General features: G+C 58.7%; 2 protein-coding genes across 4 annotated transcripts; one reads left to right on the top strand and one right to left on the bottom strand.

Annotated features, from left to right (window-relative positions):
* Window positions 1–1,531: 1,531 nt before the first annotated feature.
* On the bottom strand, window positions 1,532–4,475 carry ARF5 (ADP ribosylation factor 5). Its single transcript, XM_029074224.2, has 6 exons — window positions 4,321–4,475; window positions 4,142–4,222; window positions 3,307–3,416; window positions 2,699–2,770; window positions 2,173–2,298; window positions 1,532–2,052 (listed from the first exon to the last, which is right to left on the bottom strand). The coding sequence occupies exons 1-6, from the start codon at window positions 4,385–4,387 to the stop codon at window positions 1,966–1,968; spliced, it is 543 nt and encodes a 180-aa protein (XP_028930057.1). The 5' UTR covers window positions 4,388–4,475; the 3' UTR covers window positions 1,532–1,965.
* Window positions 4,476–9,832: 5,357 nt separating this feature from the next.
* Window positions 9,833–16,684, top strand: GCC1 (GRIP and coiled-coil domain containing 1). Of its 3 annotated transcripts, none has more exons than XM_029073811.1 (3): window positions 9,833–9,907; window positions 11,607–12,663; window positions 13,600–16,684. In XM_029073811.1, exons 2-3 carry the CDS (start codon window positions 11,641–11,643, stop codon window positions 14,890–14,892), a joined length of 2,316 nt encoding a protein of 771 aa, XP_028929644.1. In that variant the 5' UTR covers window positions 9,833–9,907; window positions 11,607–11,640; the 3' UTR covers window positions 14,893–16,684. The 3 variants fall into 3 exon arrangements, with proteins under 3 accessions (XP_028929644.1, XP_028929647.1, XP_028929643.1); XM_029073814.2 differs by having other exon boundaries at window positions 9,848–9,911; XM_029073810.1 differs by having other exon boundaries at window positions 9,859–9,923.
* Window positions 16,685–18,289: the final 1,605 nt, after the last annotated feature.

Here is an 18,289-nt window from a genome sequence, read left to right as displayed (position 1 = left end):
CAGTGGAAAGAGCACAGGTCTGGGGGTCTGACGACCTCGGTTCTAGTCCCGGCTCTGTCGACGGTCTGTTCTGTGACTTCTCTGAGCCTCGGTTTCCGCATCTGTAAAATGGGGATTCGATGCCTGTTCTCGCTTCCTACTTTGTCTGGGAGCCCCGTGAGGGGTAAGGACTGTGTCTGACCAGATTAATTTCTCTCTACTCCGGTGCTCAGAACAGTGCTTGACCCCTAGTAAGTGCTTTAACAAATGTAATACTAATAAAAATGGACCAGTAAGCTCTTTGTGTTGCGCGGAGAGAGGGGCCGGAGGAAAGCGAGGCGGGATGGTTCTAAGCATCTCTCTTCAGGTCTCAGGAGGCCAGGGGCGAAGCCGGACAACGCCACGGGCTCGGATGACCCCTGCTGCCGGCGGTCATGGCCTGCGAATGAGCGTCCTCCTCCACACCCCTGCCACGGTTGCTGGCCGGGCCCCAGGAGGCCTCTCCTTCTGGCGGGTCTTTCCTCCGGCTCTCTGGGCACACTGCAAAGGGCTACTACGGGAGTTCTTTAGTTAGCGCACCTGGGGTGCCCCGACCTGGGAGAAGACGGGAAGACAGATAACCTTTGGCTCCAGGGAAGTGGCTCACATCAGGTGAAAGCCCGGATCCACTGGAGTCAAAGCGATCGTTTTCGGCGACCCCTCCCCACCGCAGAGCACAGCAGCGGCGTCTTCCACAGTGAGCGGCTGCACTGCGGCTCGGCTCGGGTGGGAAGGGCCAACCGGAGTGCGTGGGCGCAGCAACTTCGGGGGCTGGGCTGACTCGGCGGGGAGACAGCCCGCGGGGGCCGAGGGAGACGGAGACCCGCTCGGGGTGGTCAGGGTGGCGGATGTGGGCCGAAGAGGGAGATGCGAATGGGAAAAGGTGAGGGCCCCGTCCCCGGGCAAGCCGGGTACCAACATGCAGACGTTTGACCCGGCCAGGGCCGGGAGAGCTGGAGCGGGACGGGTGGGGGGAGTCTGCCAGAGAGCCGGATTGGTTCCTGCCTGAAACCACCGCGTCGGCCCCGTCAGCGAGAGCGCCGGGGGCCCGGAGCCCCAGACGGCACGGAAGGGCTCGGGCAAGCCTAAAGCCCGCTGGTCCCAGAGAAGCTACAGGTTCTGCTTCCCTCCCTCGGGAGGCAGCCGTGGCCTCCCGAAAAGAGCGTGGCACGGGAAGTCGGGAGACTCGGGTTCTGGTCCCGGCTCCGCTCCCTCTGTGACGTTGGGCACTCACTCGACGTCTCTGTGCCTCGGTTTCTTCATCGGGAAAAAGGGGGATAAAATCCCCGTTCTTTATCCTCCTTTGACCGTGAGCCCCTCGTGGGAGCGGCACCGTGTCCGATCCGATCACCTTAAGTCCGCTCCAGCTATCGGGCCGGGGCTCGAGCCACAGTAAGTGCTTATCAGTAGCACGATTGAGATGGCCCCAACTCCTCTCCCCGGACACCACCTCCAGCCCTCGCTAGGCTCGGACGACGTGGCCCCCGCCCCCGCCGTGGGCCGACACGAAGGATACAAATCACAGCAGATTTATTAATCGAGATCCAGTGCCACACAACAGCTCCACCCACTGCACTCGGCCCCCACCACAGACCGCCACCTGGGGAGGTACCCAAAAACGGAGAAAACAAAAGCAAACCGAGCCCCCTTGGGCCGGTCTGGGGGGGAAGGGCAGCCCTGCCCTCCGCCAGCCCCTCCCACAGCCCCCAGGGAGGCAAGCGAACCAGCCCGGCCCCGCCCCCCCCCCCGGGGGGTGGGGAGGGGCCCGGGGCCCTGCCGTGACCCTCTAAGGGCTCTGGCGAGGGAGAAAACATGCAGGCAGGAGTAGCCACGCCCGAGGGGAGGGGATGAGGGAGTGGGAGAGAGAAGGGCAGAAGGGAGAGCTGCCCCTGAGGAGTCCTTGAGAAGCCCCCTGGGGGTTTACACCGGAGGCCCCCCCGAGACCAGCTAACGCTTGGAAAGCTCGTGGGACAGCCAATCCAGCCCGTCGTACAGCCCCGTGCCCTGCGTCGCACAGGTCGCCTGGACGTACCACTGTGGGGAGGAGAAGGGCAGGGTCAGCGGGGAGGGTGGACGCTCAGCTCCGGGGGGCCCCTGCCCGCCGGGAGCGGCCCGCCCCGCCCCCCGGACCCAGCCCGAGCGGGGAGGACTCACGGTGCGACTGCGCAGACTCTGCAGCCCCAACTTGTCCGTCAGCTCGCTCACGGGCATGGCGTTGGGCATGTCCTGCTTGTTGGCGAATACCAGCAGCACGGCATCCCGCAGCTCGTCCTCCTGAAGCTAGTGGGGATGAGGTGAAGGGAGGTGGGGGAGACGTGGACTGGCGGCGAGGAGAGACCCGGCCTTCTCTCCCACTACCTCCCGTCCCCTTCCGTCTAGGGGAGGCTCTCTGGAAGACGTCTGCTCCGGCAGCCTACGCCCCACAAGCGGGGCAAACCGTCCCCTCCGTTCCGCGCTCCGGATTCTGGTTTCGGAACAAGAGACGGGAACCGCCTCCGATCCCACGAATGAGGGCTAATCATCTCCGGGCCCCAGGTGGCCGGGCACCGGCCCGGTCGGCCCAAAAGAGACCCTCTTCGCTGCATCCAGGGTAGCCGCATCTCCCACGGGCCCGAGAGCGGCCCCGATCCCGAGCGAGGAGCTCAGTCACCCGGGCTCCCCGCCTCCAAGCCCGACTCACCATCTTCTGTAGTTCGTCAGCGGACTCCTGGGCCCGCTCCCGGTCATTGCTGTCCACCACGAAGATGAGGCCCTGGGACGGGAGGGAACGGCAGTCAAGGCTGGGGGCGGGGGGTGGGGGGAGAGTTATGTGGGGAAGCGGCGTGGCTCGGTGGAAAGAGCCCGGGCTTCGGAGTCGGAGGTGGTGGGTTCGACTCCCGGCTCGGCCACTTGTCAGCTGTGTGATTGCGGGAGAGTCACTTCACTTCTCTGGGCCTCAGTTACCTCATCTGCAAAATGGGGATTAACTGCGAGCCTCACGTGGGACAACCTGATGACCCTGTATCTCCCCCAGCGCTAAGAACGGTGCTCTGCACATAGTAAGCGCTTAACAAATACCAACATAATTATTATTATGCGGGGAGAGCGTAAGCCCGTGGTGGGCAGGGATCGCCTCTCTTTATTGTTGACTTGTACTTTCCAATCGCTCAGTACGGTGCTCTGCACCCAGTAAGCGCTCAATAAGTACGAGTGAATGGATGAACGGTGGGAGGGACTCGTTGATCCGTCTTCTCGTCCGGGGGCTCTCTCCCCTTCCCCCCGAGGCCCCAGGCCCCAGCCCGGGCCCACCTGAGTGTTCTGGAAGTAATGCCTCCAGAGGGGCCGGATCTTATCCTGGCCGCCCACGTCCCACACGGTGAAGCAGATGTTCTTGTATTCCACCGTCTCCACGTTGAAGCCTGCGGGAGGAGAGGGGGGCGGGGGCGGGCAAAGAGGGGCCCCCCGTGAGCCACTCCCCGGGCCGGCCAAGCCCCCGGGAAAAGGACGGGAAGGAGAGGGGTCGGAGGAGGAGAAGGAACCGAAACCCAAGGTGACAGGACGTCGGTGGGCCCGGGGTTGCCAGTGGGGCTTGTGCATCCCACGCGCTTAGTACAGTGTTCTGCACACGGTAAGCGCTCGATACGTATAATCGAATGAACGAACCCGCAGCAAGCGGGGTGGCCACGACCCGCTTCTCCGGCGACGGGGTCCGGCGACGGGGGCAGTGGGGAGGGGGTGGGGGTTCGGGAGGGACGGACCGTCCCCTCACAGTGACCGTGATGGGAGACTTGTGCCAGAGGCAGCGTCTTCCCCGGCCGGCCCAACCTCCACCCAGGGCAGGGCAGGGTCCGGTGACGGGGCAGGGGAAGTGGATGGGGGGGGGGGGCGGGAGGGATGGACTGACCCCTCACAGCGATCGTGATGGGAGACTCTTGTGCCAGAGGCAGTGTCTTCCCTGGCTGGACCAACCTCCTCCACCCAGGGCAGGGCAGGGCTGGGATGGGCGGGGCAGGCATGGGCAGGGTTGGGCAGGGCAGGGCTGGGATGGGCAGGGCAGGGAGGGGCAGGGCAGGGCAGGCATGGGCAGGACAGAGTAGGCATGGGCAGAGCGGGGCAGGGCAGGGCAGGGCAGATGAGGGCTCACCAATGGTGGGGATGGTGGTGACGATCTCCCCCAGCTTCAGCTTGTAGAGGATGGTGGTCTTGCCCGCGGCGTCCAAGCCCACTGCAAACGAGAAGCGCCCCCGGCTGAGCGGCGGGGCCCGACCCGCCCCGCCCCGCCCCCGCGGCCCCCCCCGCCCTCGGGGGCGGCCCCGGCCTCACCCATGAGGATCCGCATCTGCTTCTTCCCGAAGATGCGCGAGAAGAGCGCGGACACCGTGAGGCCCATGGCGGGGCCGGGGCCGGGGCCGGGCCGGGCGACGACCGGGGAAGAGGGGGACGGGGACCTGCCGCCGAGCCCGCCGAGCCCGCCGAGCCCAACCAGCCCGCCAAGGCCGCCTAGGCCGCCACCGCCGCCTCCGCGCGCCCGGGCCCCGCCCCCCACGCTCGCCGCGCCTCACGCCCACACCCGCCCCCAGCACGTCACACGCAGACCCCGCCCGTCATCTACGTCACACGCAGACCCCGCCCCTCATCACGTCACACGCAGACCCCGCCCCCTCGACGTCACCCTCAGTCCCCGCTCCCGGCTACGACGCGGCCCCGCCCCCCCCCGGGTCACGTGACACCAAACCCCGCCCCCAGCCTGTCGTGGCTACCTACCCCCACCCCTCGGATGACGTCACACGTAACCCCGCCCCGCAGTCTCATTTTACTAGGTGGCCCCGCCCCTCGGATGACGTTTCCACGTCCCCCCCGCCCCCCTCGGGTCACGTGAACACACGACCCCGCCCCCAGCCTGTCGTTACCACGTGTCCCCACCCCCCTCGGGTTACGTCGTATCTCACCCCGTCTCCTCAGAGTCATATCGATAGCCCCGCCCCCAAGTCACGTGAACACCTAACCCCACCCCCACGGCCCCTCGTTACTATGTATCCCCACCCCCACAGATCACCTCACACTTAACTCCGCCCCCTATTAATACTATTAATAGTAAGCATATTGATAGGTAGCCCCGCCCCCTCGGGCTACGTAAACACCTAACCCCCGCCCCCCAGCTCACGTTACTACGTCTCCCCACCCCCTCGGATCACGTCCCACCCGGCCCCGCCCCCTCCGGTCACCTTCCCACGTGACCCCGCCCCCAAGTCACGTGAACACCTAACCCTCCCCCCCCCCCCCCCCCCCCGGCCCCACAACCCCTCGTTACTACGTATGCCCGCCCCCTCAGATAACATTTCCAAATCGCCCCGCCCCTCGGGTCTCGTGAACACCTAACCCCCGCCCCCAGCATCTCGTTACTACGTCTCCCCACCCCTCAGGTGACGTCATACACAACCCCGCCCCCTCAGAGCCTTGTTGATAAGTAGCCTGCCCCTCCCCCATGACGTTCCCACATAGCCCCGCCCCCTCGACGTTATGTTAATACGTAGCCCCGCCCCTAAGAACGCGCTACACCGAACCCCGCCCCCTCAGTCCATGTTAATAGGTACCCCATCCCCTCAGGTGACGTCACCACATAGCCCCGCCCCTTAATCAAACGTTAATACGTAGCCACGCCCTTCAATATCATGATAATACATAGCCCCACCCCTTAACCACACGTCAACACGTAGCCACGCCCTTCCACAGTATGTTAATACGTAGCCCCGCCCCTTAATCGCAGGTCAATACACAACCACGCCCTTTATTATCATGTTAATACGTAGCCCCGCCCCTTAATATGTCAACACGTAGCCACGCCCTTCAACAATCACGTTAATGCGTAGCCACGCCCCTCAACGACATGCGAATACATAGCCCCGCCCCTTAATAACACGTTAGTACGTACCCACGCCCTCCAATCATACGTAGCACCGCCCTCCGATGACGTCACACACGACCACGCCCCTCCAGATGACGATCCCGCCTGGCCACGCCCCCTCCAACACGCATGAACACATAACCACGCCCCCATCATATGACGTCATCGCCCAGCCCCGCCTCCACCCGTTCCGCGGGATCAGGCTCCTTCCTTTGGAGTGGCCGCCCCCCCATGAATGAATGAATGAATGAATGAATGAATGAACGAACCGCAGGGTTGCCCTGCTCCTCCCTTTCATTCATTCAATAGTATTTAGTGAGCGCTTACTATGTGCAGAGCACCAGACTAAGCGCTTGCAAGGTACAATTCGGCAACAAGAGACAATCCCTGCGCGATGACGGGCTCCCACTCTAGTAATAATGGTAGTATTGATTAAGCCCTTACTATGTGCAGAGCACTGCTCTAAGCGCTGGGGGGGGATACAAAGTGATCAGGTTGTCCCAGGTGGGGCTCACAGTTTTAATCCCCATTTTCCAGATGGGGGAACTGAGGCCCAGAGAAGTGAAGTGACTTGCCCACAATCCCACAGCTGACAAGTGGTGGAGCCGGGACTCGAACCCATGACCTCTGACTCCCAAGCCCGGGCTCTTTCCACGGAGCCACGCTGGCTTAGCTGAGGGGAGGTGAAGGGGGGGGGGGGGCAGAGAGGGAGCAGAGGGAGAAGGGGAAGCTCAGTCTGGGAAGGCCTCTCGGAGGAGGTGAGCTCTCAGTAGGGCTTTGAAGAGGGGAAGAGAGGTAGTTTGGCGGAGGTGAGGAGGGAGGGCGTTCCAGGTCCGCGGGAGGACGTGGCCCGGGGTCGACGGCGGGATAGGCGAGAACGGGGGACGGCGAGGAGGTGGGCGGCAGAGGAGCGGAGCGTGCGGGTGGGTGGTAGAAAGAGAGAAGGGAGGAGAGGTAGGAGGGGGCAAGGGCATGGAGAGTCTTGAAGCCTTTGGCCCTGCCAGGCGGGCCGGGGTCCGTGGCTGGTCCTGAAGAGGAAAGTGCGCAGGGCCCGGCGGCAGCACAGAGGCCTGGGCCTCGGGACTCGCCTCCCTCCTGCGCTCTGCTGTGACCTTGCGCTGGGGCCGTGGTAGAGGAGCCCGCTGCCTTTGGCCGATGTGCTGCTCCTGAGAAAAAAGAATCAACAAAACCCTCCAAGGGCCCAGGCTCTTCCCGGCTCCGACAGTCCCGAGGCACCCCGGAAAGTAGCCGCCAGCGTCTAGGCTGAGAGCCCGTCATGGGGCAGGGATGGTCTCTCTCTGTTGCCCAATTGTCCATTCCCAGCGCTTAGTCCAGTGCTCTGCACATAGTAAGCGCTCAATAAATACTACTGAATGAAGGAATGTTTTGCGCTGTTTTGCTTTGCCGTCTGTCTCCCCCGATTAGACTGCGAGCCCGTCATGGGGCAGGGACGGTCTCTATCTATTGTCCAATTGTCCATTCCAAGCGCTTAGTCCAGTGCTCTGCACATAGTAAGCGCTCAATAAATACTACTGAATGAAGGAATGTTTTGCGCTGTTTTGCTTTGTCGTCTGTCTCCCCCGATTAGACTGCGAGCCCGTCATGGGGCAGGGATGGTCTCTATCTGTTGCCCAATTGTCCATTCCTAGCGCTTAGTTCAGTGCTCTGCACATAGTAAGCACTCCATAAATACTCTTGAATGATGAATGTTTTGCCCCGTTTCGCTTTGCATGTACATACTAAGCGCTCAGCAAATACTATTGAATGAATGAATGAACGGGGTGGCAGCGGACCATAATCCCCCCTCCACCTCAATTTACCTATATCCACCCCAGCGCTTAGCACAGTGCCTGGCAGCGGCGTGGCTCAGTGGAAAGAGCCCGGGCTTGGGAGTCAGAGATCATGGGTTCGAATGCCGGCTCGGCCACTTGTCAGCTGTGTGATTGTGGGCAAGTCACTTCACTTCTCTGGGCCTCAGTCCCCTCATCTGTCAAATGGGGATTAACTGTGAGCATCACTTGGGACAATCTGATTACCCTGTATCTACCCCAGTGCTTAGAACAGTGCTCTGCACATAGTAAGCGCTTAACAAATACCAACATTATTACTATTATTATCCCAGCTTGGCCATTTGTCAGCTGTGTGACTGTGGGCAAGTCACTTACCTTCTCTGGGCCTCAGTTCCCTCATCTGTAAAATGGGGATTAACTGTGAGCCTCACGTGGGACAAGCTGATTACCCTGTATCTACCCCAGCGCTTAGAACAGTGCTCTGCACATAGTAAGCACTTAACAGATACCAACATTATTATTATTATTATTCTTGTTATCCCAGTTCGGCCACTTGTCAGCTGTGTGACTGTGGGCAAGTCACTTACCTTCTCTGGGCCTCAGTTACCTCATCTGTCAAATGGGGATTAACGGTGAGCCTCACGTGGGACAACCTGATGACCCTGTATCTACCCCAGCGGTTAGAACGGTGCTTGGCGCATAGTGAGCGCTTAACAAATACCATTATTATTATTATTATTATTATCCCAGCTCGGCCACTTGTCAGCTATGTGACTGTGGGCCAGGCACTTCACCCCTTCTTCTCCTCTCTCCTGTCTTTCTCCCTCCCCCTTTCTCCCACCTTCTTTCCTCTCTCCCCCTTTTTTCTCCTCTCTTTCTCTTTCCTCTCTTCTCTCTCTCCACCTTCTCTCCTCCCTCTTTCTCTTCTCTCTATCCTGTCTCTCTCCTCTCTCCACCCCCTTTCTCTCCTCTCTTTTTCTCTCCCCCTCTTCTTTCCCTCTCTACTTTCTTCTGTCCCCCCTTCTTCTCTCTCCCCCCTCTTTCCCTCTCTACTCTGTCCTTCTCCCTCCCTTCTCTCCTCTTTTTCTCTCTCCCCCCTCTCTATCTTCTCCCCCTCCCCCTTCTCTCTCTCTTCCAGTGGAAAGAGCCCGGGCTTGGGAGGTCATGGGTTCTAATCCTGGCTCTGCCACCTGTCAGCTGTGTGACTGTGGGCAACTCAATTCACTTCTCTGGGCCTCAGTCCCCTCATCTGGAAAATGGGGATGAAGACTGGGAGCCTCACGTGGGACCACCTGATGACCCTCTATCTCCCCCAGCGCTTAGAACAGTGCTTGGCGCATAGTTAGCGCTTAACAAATACCATCATCATTATTATTATTCTCTGGGCCTCAGTGACCTTAACTGGAAAATGGGGATGAAGACTGGGAGCCTCACGTGGGACCACCTGATTACCTTGTATCCACCCCAGCGCTTAGAACAGTGCTTGGCGCATAGTTAGCGCTTAACAAATACCATCATCATTATTATTCTCTGGGCCTCAGTGACCTTAACTGGAAAATGGGGATGAAGACTGTGACCCCCAAGTGGGACCACCTGATTACCTTGTATCCACCCCAGCGCTTAGAACAGTGCTTGGCGCATAGTGAGCGCTTAACAAATACCACCATTATTATTATTATTATTATTCTCTGGCCCTCAGTGACCTCATCTGGAAGATGGGGATGAAGACTGGGAGCCTCACGTGGGGCCACCTGATGACCCTCTATCTCCCCCAGCGCTTAGCACACTGCTCTGTACAGAGGAAGCGCTGAACAAACCCCAACATCATCATTATTATTATTATTATTATTAAAACGGGGATAAAGACTGAGCCCCACGTGGGACCACCTGATGACCCTGTGTCTCCCCCAGCGCTTAGCACAGTGCTCCGCACAGAGGAAGCGCTGAACAAATGCCACCATGATTATCATCAGTAGTAGGGGCCAGTTTAACCAGGCCGCCCACCCTCCCCCCGCGCCTGCGCATCACCGCCCCTGGCACGTGCGGCGCCGGGGGGCGCGCGCGGCCGCACGTCACGTGCTCCCCCTCGCCGGGCGGAAGCGGGCGACGGAGGCGCTTCCATCCCTAGCTCCGACGTCACTTCCGGCGTCCCCGGAAGTGGCGGCGGCCGGGTGGCCGCGGCCGGTCCTGGAGGGACCCGGAGGCTCCGGAGCGGGTGGGTGAGTGAGCGGGTGAGTGAGCGGGTGAGTGAGCGGGTGAGTGAGCGAGTGAGTGAGTGCGGGGCCTCCCAGCCCCTCCTGCACCGCCCCCCTCCCCACCTGTCCTATTTATTGAGCGCCTCCTCGGGGCTCGGCCCTGTCCTCAGCGCTTGGGGGTCAGAGGTCATGGGTTCGAATCCCGCCTCTGCCACTTGTCAGCTGGGTGTCGTCGTCCCCGTGCCTCAGTGACCTCATCTGCAAAATGGGGATGAAGGCTGGGAGCCTCACGTGGCACAACCTGAGCACCTTGTAATAATAGTAATGATGTTGGTATCGGTTAAGCGCTGACTAGGTGCAGGGCACTGTTCGAAGCGCAGGGGTAGATAACAGGTGATCAGGTTGTCCCGCGTGAGGCTCACAGTCTTATTCCCCTTTTTGCAGATGAGGGAACTGAGGCACAGAGAAGTCAAGTGACTTGCCTAAGGTCACACAGCTGACAAGTGGCAGAGCCGGGATTCGAACTCATGACCTCGGACTCCCAAGCCCAGGCTCTTTCCACTAAGCCACGCTGCCAGCGCTTAGAACAGTGCTCTGCACATAGAAGTGCTTAACAAATAATGTTTAGAACAGTGTTCTGCACATAGTAAGCGCTTAATAATAATGTTGGTATTTGTTAAGCACTTACTATGTGCAGAGCACTGTTCTAAGCGCTGGGGTCGATACAGGCTCATCAGGTTGTCCCGCGTGAGGCTCACACTCTTAATCCCCATTTTACAGATGGGGTCACTGAGCCCCATTTTACAGTTGAGGTAACTGAGTCACAGACAAGTGAAGTGACTTGCCCACAGTCACACAGCTGACAAGTGGCAGAGTCAGGAATCGAACCCATGACCTCTGACTCCCAAGCCCGGGCTCTTTCCACTGAGCCACGCTGCTCAATAATGTTGGTATTTGTTTAGCGTTTACTATGTGCAGAACACTGTTCTAAGCACCGGGGTAGATACAAGGTAATCAGGTTGTCCCACGTGAGGCTCCCAGTCTTAATCCCCATTTTACAGGTGAGGGAACTGAGGCCCAAGAAGTTAAGTGACTTGCCCACAGTCACACAGCTGACAAGTGGCAGAGGTGGGATTCGAACCCATGACCTCTGACTCCCAAGCCCGCGCTCTTGGCACTGAGCCACGCTGCTTCTCTAACAGATACCAACATTGATATTACCCTCCAACACGCGGCTCAGTGGAAAGATCCGGGGCTCGGGCGTCAGAGGTCGTGGGTTCTAATCCCGGCCCCGCCGCCTGTCAGCTGGGGGACTTTGGCCAAGTCACTTCCCTTCTCTGTGCCTCAGGTCCCTCATCTGTAAAATGGGGATTAAAACTGTGAGCCCCACGTGGGACAACCTGATCACCTTGAATCCACCCCAGCGCTTAGAACAGTGCTCGGCACATAGTAAGCGCTTAACAAATACTACCAACAACAAAAAAATGCCATTATTATGTATTATTATTATTTTAACAGACACCTTCTCCGCCCACCAGGACCCGACCTGAAAAGATGTGGCCCCGGGGCGATGGGGGACCCTCCCTGTCTGTCCCCTTGCTCCACTCTCCCCTCCCCTCCCCCCCCCACCAACCCAACCCAACCCCCTCTGGACTGGAGACCCTCTCTGGGCCGATCCGATCTCCCTAACCGTCTTCCCTCACTCTCCTTCCGGGGCAGGTGAGCCGCCCTCCCTCACCCCCACGCCGGAACGATGGAGAAGTTCGGGATGAACTTCGGGGGTGGCCCCAGCAAGAAGGACCTCCTGGAGACCATCGAGAGTCAGAAGAAGCAGCTCCTCCAGTACCAGGCCCGCCTCAAGGATGTGGTGCGGGCCTACAAGAGCCTCCTGAAGGAGAAGGAAGCCCTGGAGGCCAGCCTCAAAGTGCTGTCCGTGTCGCACGAGGCCGACGCGGGCCCCCCGGGACCCAGCCCGCCCCCGGCCGACCCCACGGACGACAGGTGCTCCACGCACAGCGAGGACAGCACGGGCACCGCCACTAGCCTGGAGACGGCGGGCAGCCTCACCAGCACCAAGGGGGAGCCGGGGGCTGAGGACGAGAGGCTGGCGGCCGGCCCCCCGCTTCCCAAGTCCGAGGAGGCGAGCGGTTCCGAGAGCGGCGTCAGCACCAGCAGCGGGGATGTGCCCGCCGGAGGCGGGGAGGCCGACAGACGACTGCATCAGCTGAAGACCCAGTTGGCCACCCTGACCAGCTCCCTGGCCACAGTGACCCAGGAAAAGTCCCGCATGGAGGCCTCGTACCAGGCCGACAAGAAGAAGATGAAACAGGACCTGGAGGATGCCGGCAGAAGGGCCGAGGAGGAGAAGGACCGGCTGGAGGGGGAGCTGAAGGGTCTGCACGAGCAGATGGCGGAGATCAAAGCCCGGCTGATCACGCAGCAGCACGACCGGGCCCAGGAGCAGGGCGACCACGCCGTGATGCTCCGTGAGCTGCAGAAGTTGCTGCAGGGGGAGAGGGCGCTCCGGCAGGACATGGAGCTCCGGCTAGAGGAGACCCGGGAGGCCCTGGCCGGGCGAGCGTTCGCAGCTGACCAGGTGGAAGGCTTTGAGCTGCAGACCAAACAGCTGCTCTTCGAGGTGGAAGAGCTCAAGAGCCAACTGCAGGCTTTGCGGGAAGAAAAGAGCCGGCCGGACCCCCGCCTGCAAGAGCTGCAGGAAGAGACTGCCCGTCTTAAGAGTCACTTCCAAGCCCAGCTGCATCAGGAAATGAGGAAGGTAATTTCCGGCCGCCCCTGGCCCGCGGGGATTTTCCCTCCTCGCTGCCGCAGTAGCTGAAGAGTCGCACCCGCTCTTCGTCTTCACACTGAAATAGGTCGTTATTGGCCGCTGGGAAGCTCTGGGGTACGTGGGTGGGGACGGCGGCAGGGGCGTCCTAGAGGACGGTTCCCAGGGCCCGGGGTGTTTGGGGATGCTGGTCGGGGTGGGGCCAGAGGACCTGGCTTCTGGCCTTGGACCTGTACCGGCGTCTGGGGACAGACCCGGTTGGGTGCCGTGTCGGGAGGGGGCCGGGTGGGGTGGAAGTTGGCGCTTTGACGGGAGAGAGGCGGCTGACAGCCTTAGTCTTAATGTTAGTCTTAGTGCTCCCCAGAGATTTTCTCCTGGGGACCCAGGTGGGGCCCACCCAGCTCTAACTTTATCCTAGGGGGGCGAGCCTGGTCTCCGAATGGAGTTTGGAGCAGAAACGAGGTGGGAGAAACATTGGACCTCTCAGAAGGGGAGGCAGAAATCGAAGGACGGGCCTCCCACCGGGCGGTTCCTAGCAGCTAAACGTGCTACCGAATGAGGGTGCGGCTGGGGGAGAGGGGAAACCCTGAGTCTTCCAAGTGTCGTGGGGGGCCGGGGGCGGGGGGAGGGGCGCGGGGGGCAGGCCGGACGAGCGGTCGCAGCTGACCGGCTGTAAGCGTGCGAGCCGCAGACCAGACGGCTGCTGCCTGAGTCGGAAGAGCTCGCCCAGTTCGGGGCTGGGGGCTGGTGGATGTGGGTCGACAGAAAGGTGGTCAAAAGTTCCCCTCCGCCAGTCTCGTCCATCCACTCCTGAGGTAGCCCCGCTCCCTCTCCCCGCCCCCACCAGCTTCCTCAGCTCTGCCGTCAGTCGGCAGCGGGTCCGGCAGGTTCCGCCGATGTCGTTCTAACCGTCTCCTTGGTCTGCAGACGGCCCTTGCCGAGGATCAGCTCCGACAGCACTCCCAGATGGAGGAGCAGAGGGTGGCTGCCCTCGAGGGCCAGGTCTCGGAGGTTTCCGAGCTGCTGGGCACATACGAGAAAGCCAAGCAGAAAGACCAGCTGGCCATCCAGAAGCTAAAGGATCGCATCTTGCAGCTGGACATGGAGAACAAGACCCTGGCCCTGGCTGCCTCTAGCCGGTCCCCTCTGGATAGCCCCAGTGAGGAGGCCAGCCTGGATGTCAACGTGCTGAAAGACAAGATGGAGAAACTGAGGAGGTTGCTGCAGGTGGCTTCCAGGAAGAGCCAGGCGGCCCTGGACGTGGAGAAGCTGAGCGAAATGGAGATCCTTCCGAGCTCAGAGACCGCCGACGGCGAGAAGGCCACCGCCCTTTACTACCAGCAGGAGCTGAAGCAGCTGAAAGAGGAGTTTGAGAGGTATAAGACGAGGGCCCAGGTCGTCCTCAAGAGCAAAGCGACCAAAGACGGTAACCTGGCCAAGGAGCTGGAGGAGGCGCAGGAGCAGCTGGCGGAGCTGAAGGAGAAGTACATCTCCCTGCGGCTGTCCTGCGAGGAGTTGGAGCGCCAGCGCCGGCAGGAGGCCGAGGAGTGGAGGCAGGAGTTGGTCCGGCTGCAGCAGGCCCACCGGCAGGAGCTGGACAGGAGCCAGCTGGAGTTCAGGGACCAGATGGCCAAACTGGAGGAAGAACTGCATAAGCAGAGGGACCGGGCCCTGGCCGTGCTCTCGGAAAAGGACCTGGAGCTGGAGCAGCTGCGTTCGGTGGCCCTGACCTCCGGGCTGCAGGGACACAAGGCCCCGCCGGGCTGGGGGGGCGGCGAAGACGGAAGTGACTCTTCCTCGGACAGCCTGACCCAGGCCCTGCACCTGGCGGCGGCCAACGAGCCCACGTTCTTCCTGTACGCCGAGCAGCTGGCCCGGAAGGAGGTGGAGATCACGGCCTTGAGGAAGCAAAGGCACAAGCTGGAGATGGAGGTTCACCAGTTGCAGGACAGATTGCTGGTGGAGGGGGAACAGCACCGGGAGGAAGTGTGCGCCTTGCAGGGCCACATCGAGAAGAGCTTCAGGGACCAGAGCAGGGAGGGGGCTAACCTGGAATACCTCAAAAACATCATTTATCGCTTTCTGACTCTGCCGGACTCCCTGGGCCGCCAGCAGACCCTCACCGCCATACTGACTATCCTGCACTTCAGCCCAGAGGAGAAGCAGGATATCATGAGGGTTCCTGCCAGCAGCAGCTGGTGGCCTTCCGGCAAGAGATGAGGCCCCACCTGTGTTTCTCCCCCTTCTCCCCCGGCCGTTTCCTTCCCCCGCCCTTTGCCCTGGGTCCTCTCCGTGCGGGCAGGAGGATCCCCGTACCCGTCTCCGTCTCCCTCAGAGCCTCATTTGCCTCCGTCCCGGGCCCAGGTGGCCGGGGCTTCCACGAGGAGCAGAGTCTTTTTTGCCAGATGACGCCGTCGGGGCCAGCTCGGCCCTGCTGACGGTGTTTCGCTTGAGAAGAAGGCCCTCCGGTTGGGCCTTTGGGATCGGAGGGGACAACGGTCAGGGGAAAGGTGATACGTTTTTAACAAGATTTTTTTTTTAACGCTTCCGAGGCCCTACGGAGACACGACCCTCTGACCTAACAGACAGTCCACCCTCCAGAACAAGCTCAATAGATCTGACTCTCCTCTTCCCCATCTCGCCTCCCGAGAGCTTTCTAAATGCGGGTAGGTCAAAGAAGGGCATTTGACAAAGCGAAGGGCCGCTAGCCTGACCTGCAGAGGCCGGTTTAATTCTAGCTCAGTCGAGGGTGGGTCTGGCCCAGGGTGCAGTTGTCCGGTTACAGAGCTTGACCGGGGCGGGGCTGTGGCCGGCTCGCGTCTTCAGATCTACTCTGTGGTGGCCCTGGACCAGGGAGGACCCAGGCCCCTCGGATACCTTCTCAAGGGTCCTAGTTACCCTGATTTCTGAGCTGGGCTTAGGTGGGATTTCCCGGGAATGTTACCAGCTCATTGAACCCCCCCGGACTTTTCTCCAATCAGACTCCTCCCTCTCTCCCTCCCTCCCTCCCTCCCTCTCTCCTTACCAGCCCAGTCTTTAGATGGGAAATACTGGTGAAGTGTGGGGTGAACAGCTGATTGCCTTGCTACATTTTCTTCAGAGTTGGACTTCCAGACCTAAAGGCCTCCCTCTACGTGGATGCAGAGAGATGTTTCAGCGGCTGATGATTCGATCCTCTCTATCTCTGGTCCAGATCCCAGCTCCAATTTAGTTCCATTTATTACCATTATAGATACTTCCATTGTATTTAACCTTTTGCCTGGTGGTTTCAGCCAGCGTCTTCAAGGATGGGTCTCTTGAGACCCGGGGCTGGGTATTACCGAAAGGGAGATTGGGCCTTTTAACCACTAATTTTGCTCACGGCTCTTGATTCTCAATGTAACTCCTAAATCTGTAATTGCGTGGACTCCTCCGCTTATGAGGGACACAGTCCCGTTGGGTGTTAGAGGATGCAGGCCCAAGACATTCGTTTTGGGTAGTAGCCTTATAAGCCAGACTTGTACGTATGAAGCCATCACCCACTTTCTTTTCAGACTTACCACATCCCTTGGGCAGCTTGCTGAAAAATTGGTGGTAATGGGTAGGGCGAGGGTGAGAGGGCGGGCGAGGGAGATGGGATCCAAGATTTGGTTTGCAAGGCTGAGAAGGCGGCCTGTGGTCCTTTCAGAATCCAGCTGCCTGGCTCTAGCTGGTGGTTTGGTGGGTGGATGGCAGAGGTGGGTGGAGGTGGAAAGGACTATGCTTTGCTGTCACCAACAGGACCTAACATTTCTCTGCACCTTTGCCTTGGAGCGTAGAGGAGTTTTCTTTTGGAGCTGGGTGCGGGAGCCTTTAGGGAGGGAGTGGCCACCAAACTTACTGCATTCCTTCTTCCCAACTCCTTCCTACGGGGCGACTGCTGGACCTAAGATTGAGACGGTAGCTGCGTGGTGATGGACTGAGGTGGCTATAAGGAGCTAAACATGTTTGGAACAGAAGTGGTTTGCTTTAATAAAGACATTACCAAATTGTATGTCCGTTTGCATTGAATTCTGGGAGTTACTTTAGGTCTCCTGGCTGGCACGAAGGAAAGAATCTGGTCCCAATCAGTCTTGTCAACTGTAATCGAGTGCAACGGTTTGCTGAGTTTTTGGGAAAGTCTAATACGATAGAGTTGGTAGATGTAATACCTGAACCTGAATATAGTGTAGAGGGAGTATATATTGGGATTTTTGAAAAAAAGGCCCATTTCCTTGTAATGGGGCTTCCTTCATTCAATAGTATTTACTTAGCACTTACTATGTGCAGAGCACTGTACTAAGCGCTTGGAATGTACAGTTCGGCAACAGAGACCATCCCTGCCCAATAACGAGCTCACAGTCTAAACGGGGGAGACAGAGCAGAACAAAACAAAAGTAGTCTGGCATCCTGTCTTAGGTTTTGATAAAGCTCACTGGGATCACCCAAGCACTTTATTCAGATTGTTATTGAGGTTTATTGAAAAGTAGTACCACAGGAAAAAGTAAGGTGGTCTGAACTTGTTTTCGAAACACCTACCATCAATAAATATCAATATGCTTTAGGCCCTATCATAAAAAAAGAAATGCAGTTGCTATATTCTAATGAATACATAGCTAGACAACATTTAAAACTAAGGATATTGCCATATTAAAAACTGATTATAATTGACTGATTGACGGTGCCCAATCAGGAGACTTTCCTGGCCCAATGGGTAATTATCAAAATCACAGAAACAAATCCTTGTATCAATCAATGGTACTTATTGAGCGCTTACCGGGTGCAGAGCACTGTACTAAAGCACTTGGGAGAGTACAGTATAATAAGAGTCAGTAGATACGATTCCTAACCATCAAGAAGCTTAGACTCCTGAATTCAAAGTCAGTCCAATACAAGAGGAAAAGAAAAGTTATCAAAGCCAGGATATGAATGACCATTTTCAGTGATTTGTCATAGAGCTCAGCTCCTCTCTGTTCATTCATTCAATCGTATTTATTGGGTGCTTACTGTGTGCGGAGCACTGTACCAAGTGCTTGGAAAGTACAGTTCGGCAACAAAGAGACAATCCCTGCCCACAATGGGCTCACAGTCTAGAAGTGGGGAGACAGACATCAAAACAAGTAAATGGGTATCAATAGCATCAATATAAATAGAATTATAGATATTTGCACATCATTAATAAAAAGAGTTACAAATATGTACATATACACACACAAGTGCTGTGGGGCGGGGGGTGGGGGTAGAGCAGAGAGAGCGAGTGGGGGTGATGGGAGCAGAGGAGAAGGGGGGCTTAGTCTGGGAAGGCTTCCTGGAGGAGGTGAGCTTTCAATAGGGCTTTGAAGGTGGGGAAGTGTGATAGTTTGGCGGATTTGAGGAGGGAGGGCATTTCAGGCCAGAGGTAGGACTTGGGCCAGGGGTCGGCAGTGGGACAGGCGAGAATGAGGCAGAGTGAGGAGGTTAGTGGCAGAGTGTGTGGGCTGGGCTGTAGAAGGAGAGAAGGGAGGTGAGGTAGGAGGGGGCAAGGTGATGGAGAGCTTTGAAGCCAAGAGTGAGGAGTTTTTGCTTGATACGGAGGTTGATAGGCAACCACTGGAGATTTTTGAGGATGTCTCTGTAGAAA

This window comes from Ornithorhynchus anatinus, chromosome 10 (genome assembly GCF_004115215.2).
Source record: "Ornithorhynchus anatinus isolate Pmale09 chromosome 10, mOrnAna1.pri.v4, whole genome shotgun sequence".
In the NCBI taxonomy this organism is placed as follows: domain Eukaryota; kingdom Metazoa; phylum Chordata; class Mammalia; order Monotremata; family Ornithorhynchidae; genus Ornithorhynchus; species Ornithorhynchus anatinus.
This window is presented reverse-complemented; position numbering and strand designations above follow the sequence as displayed.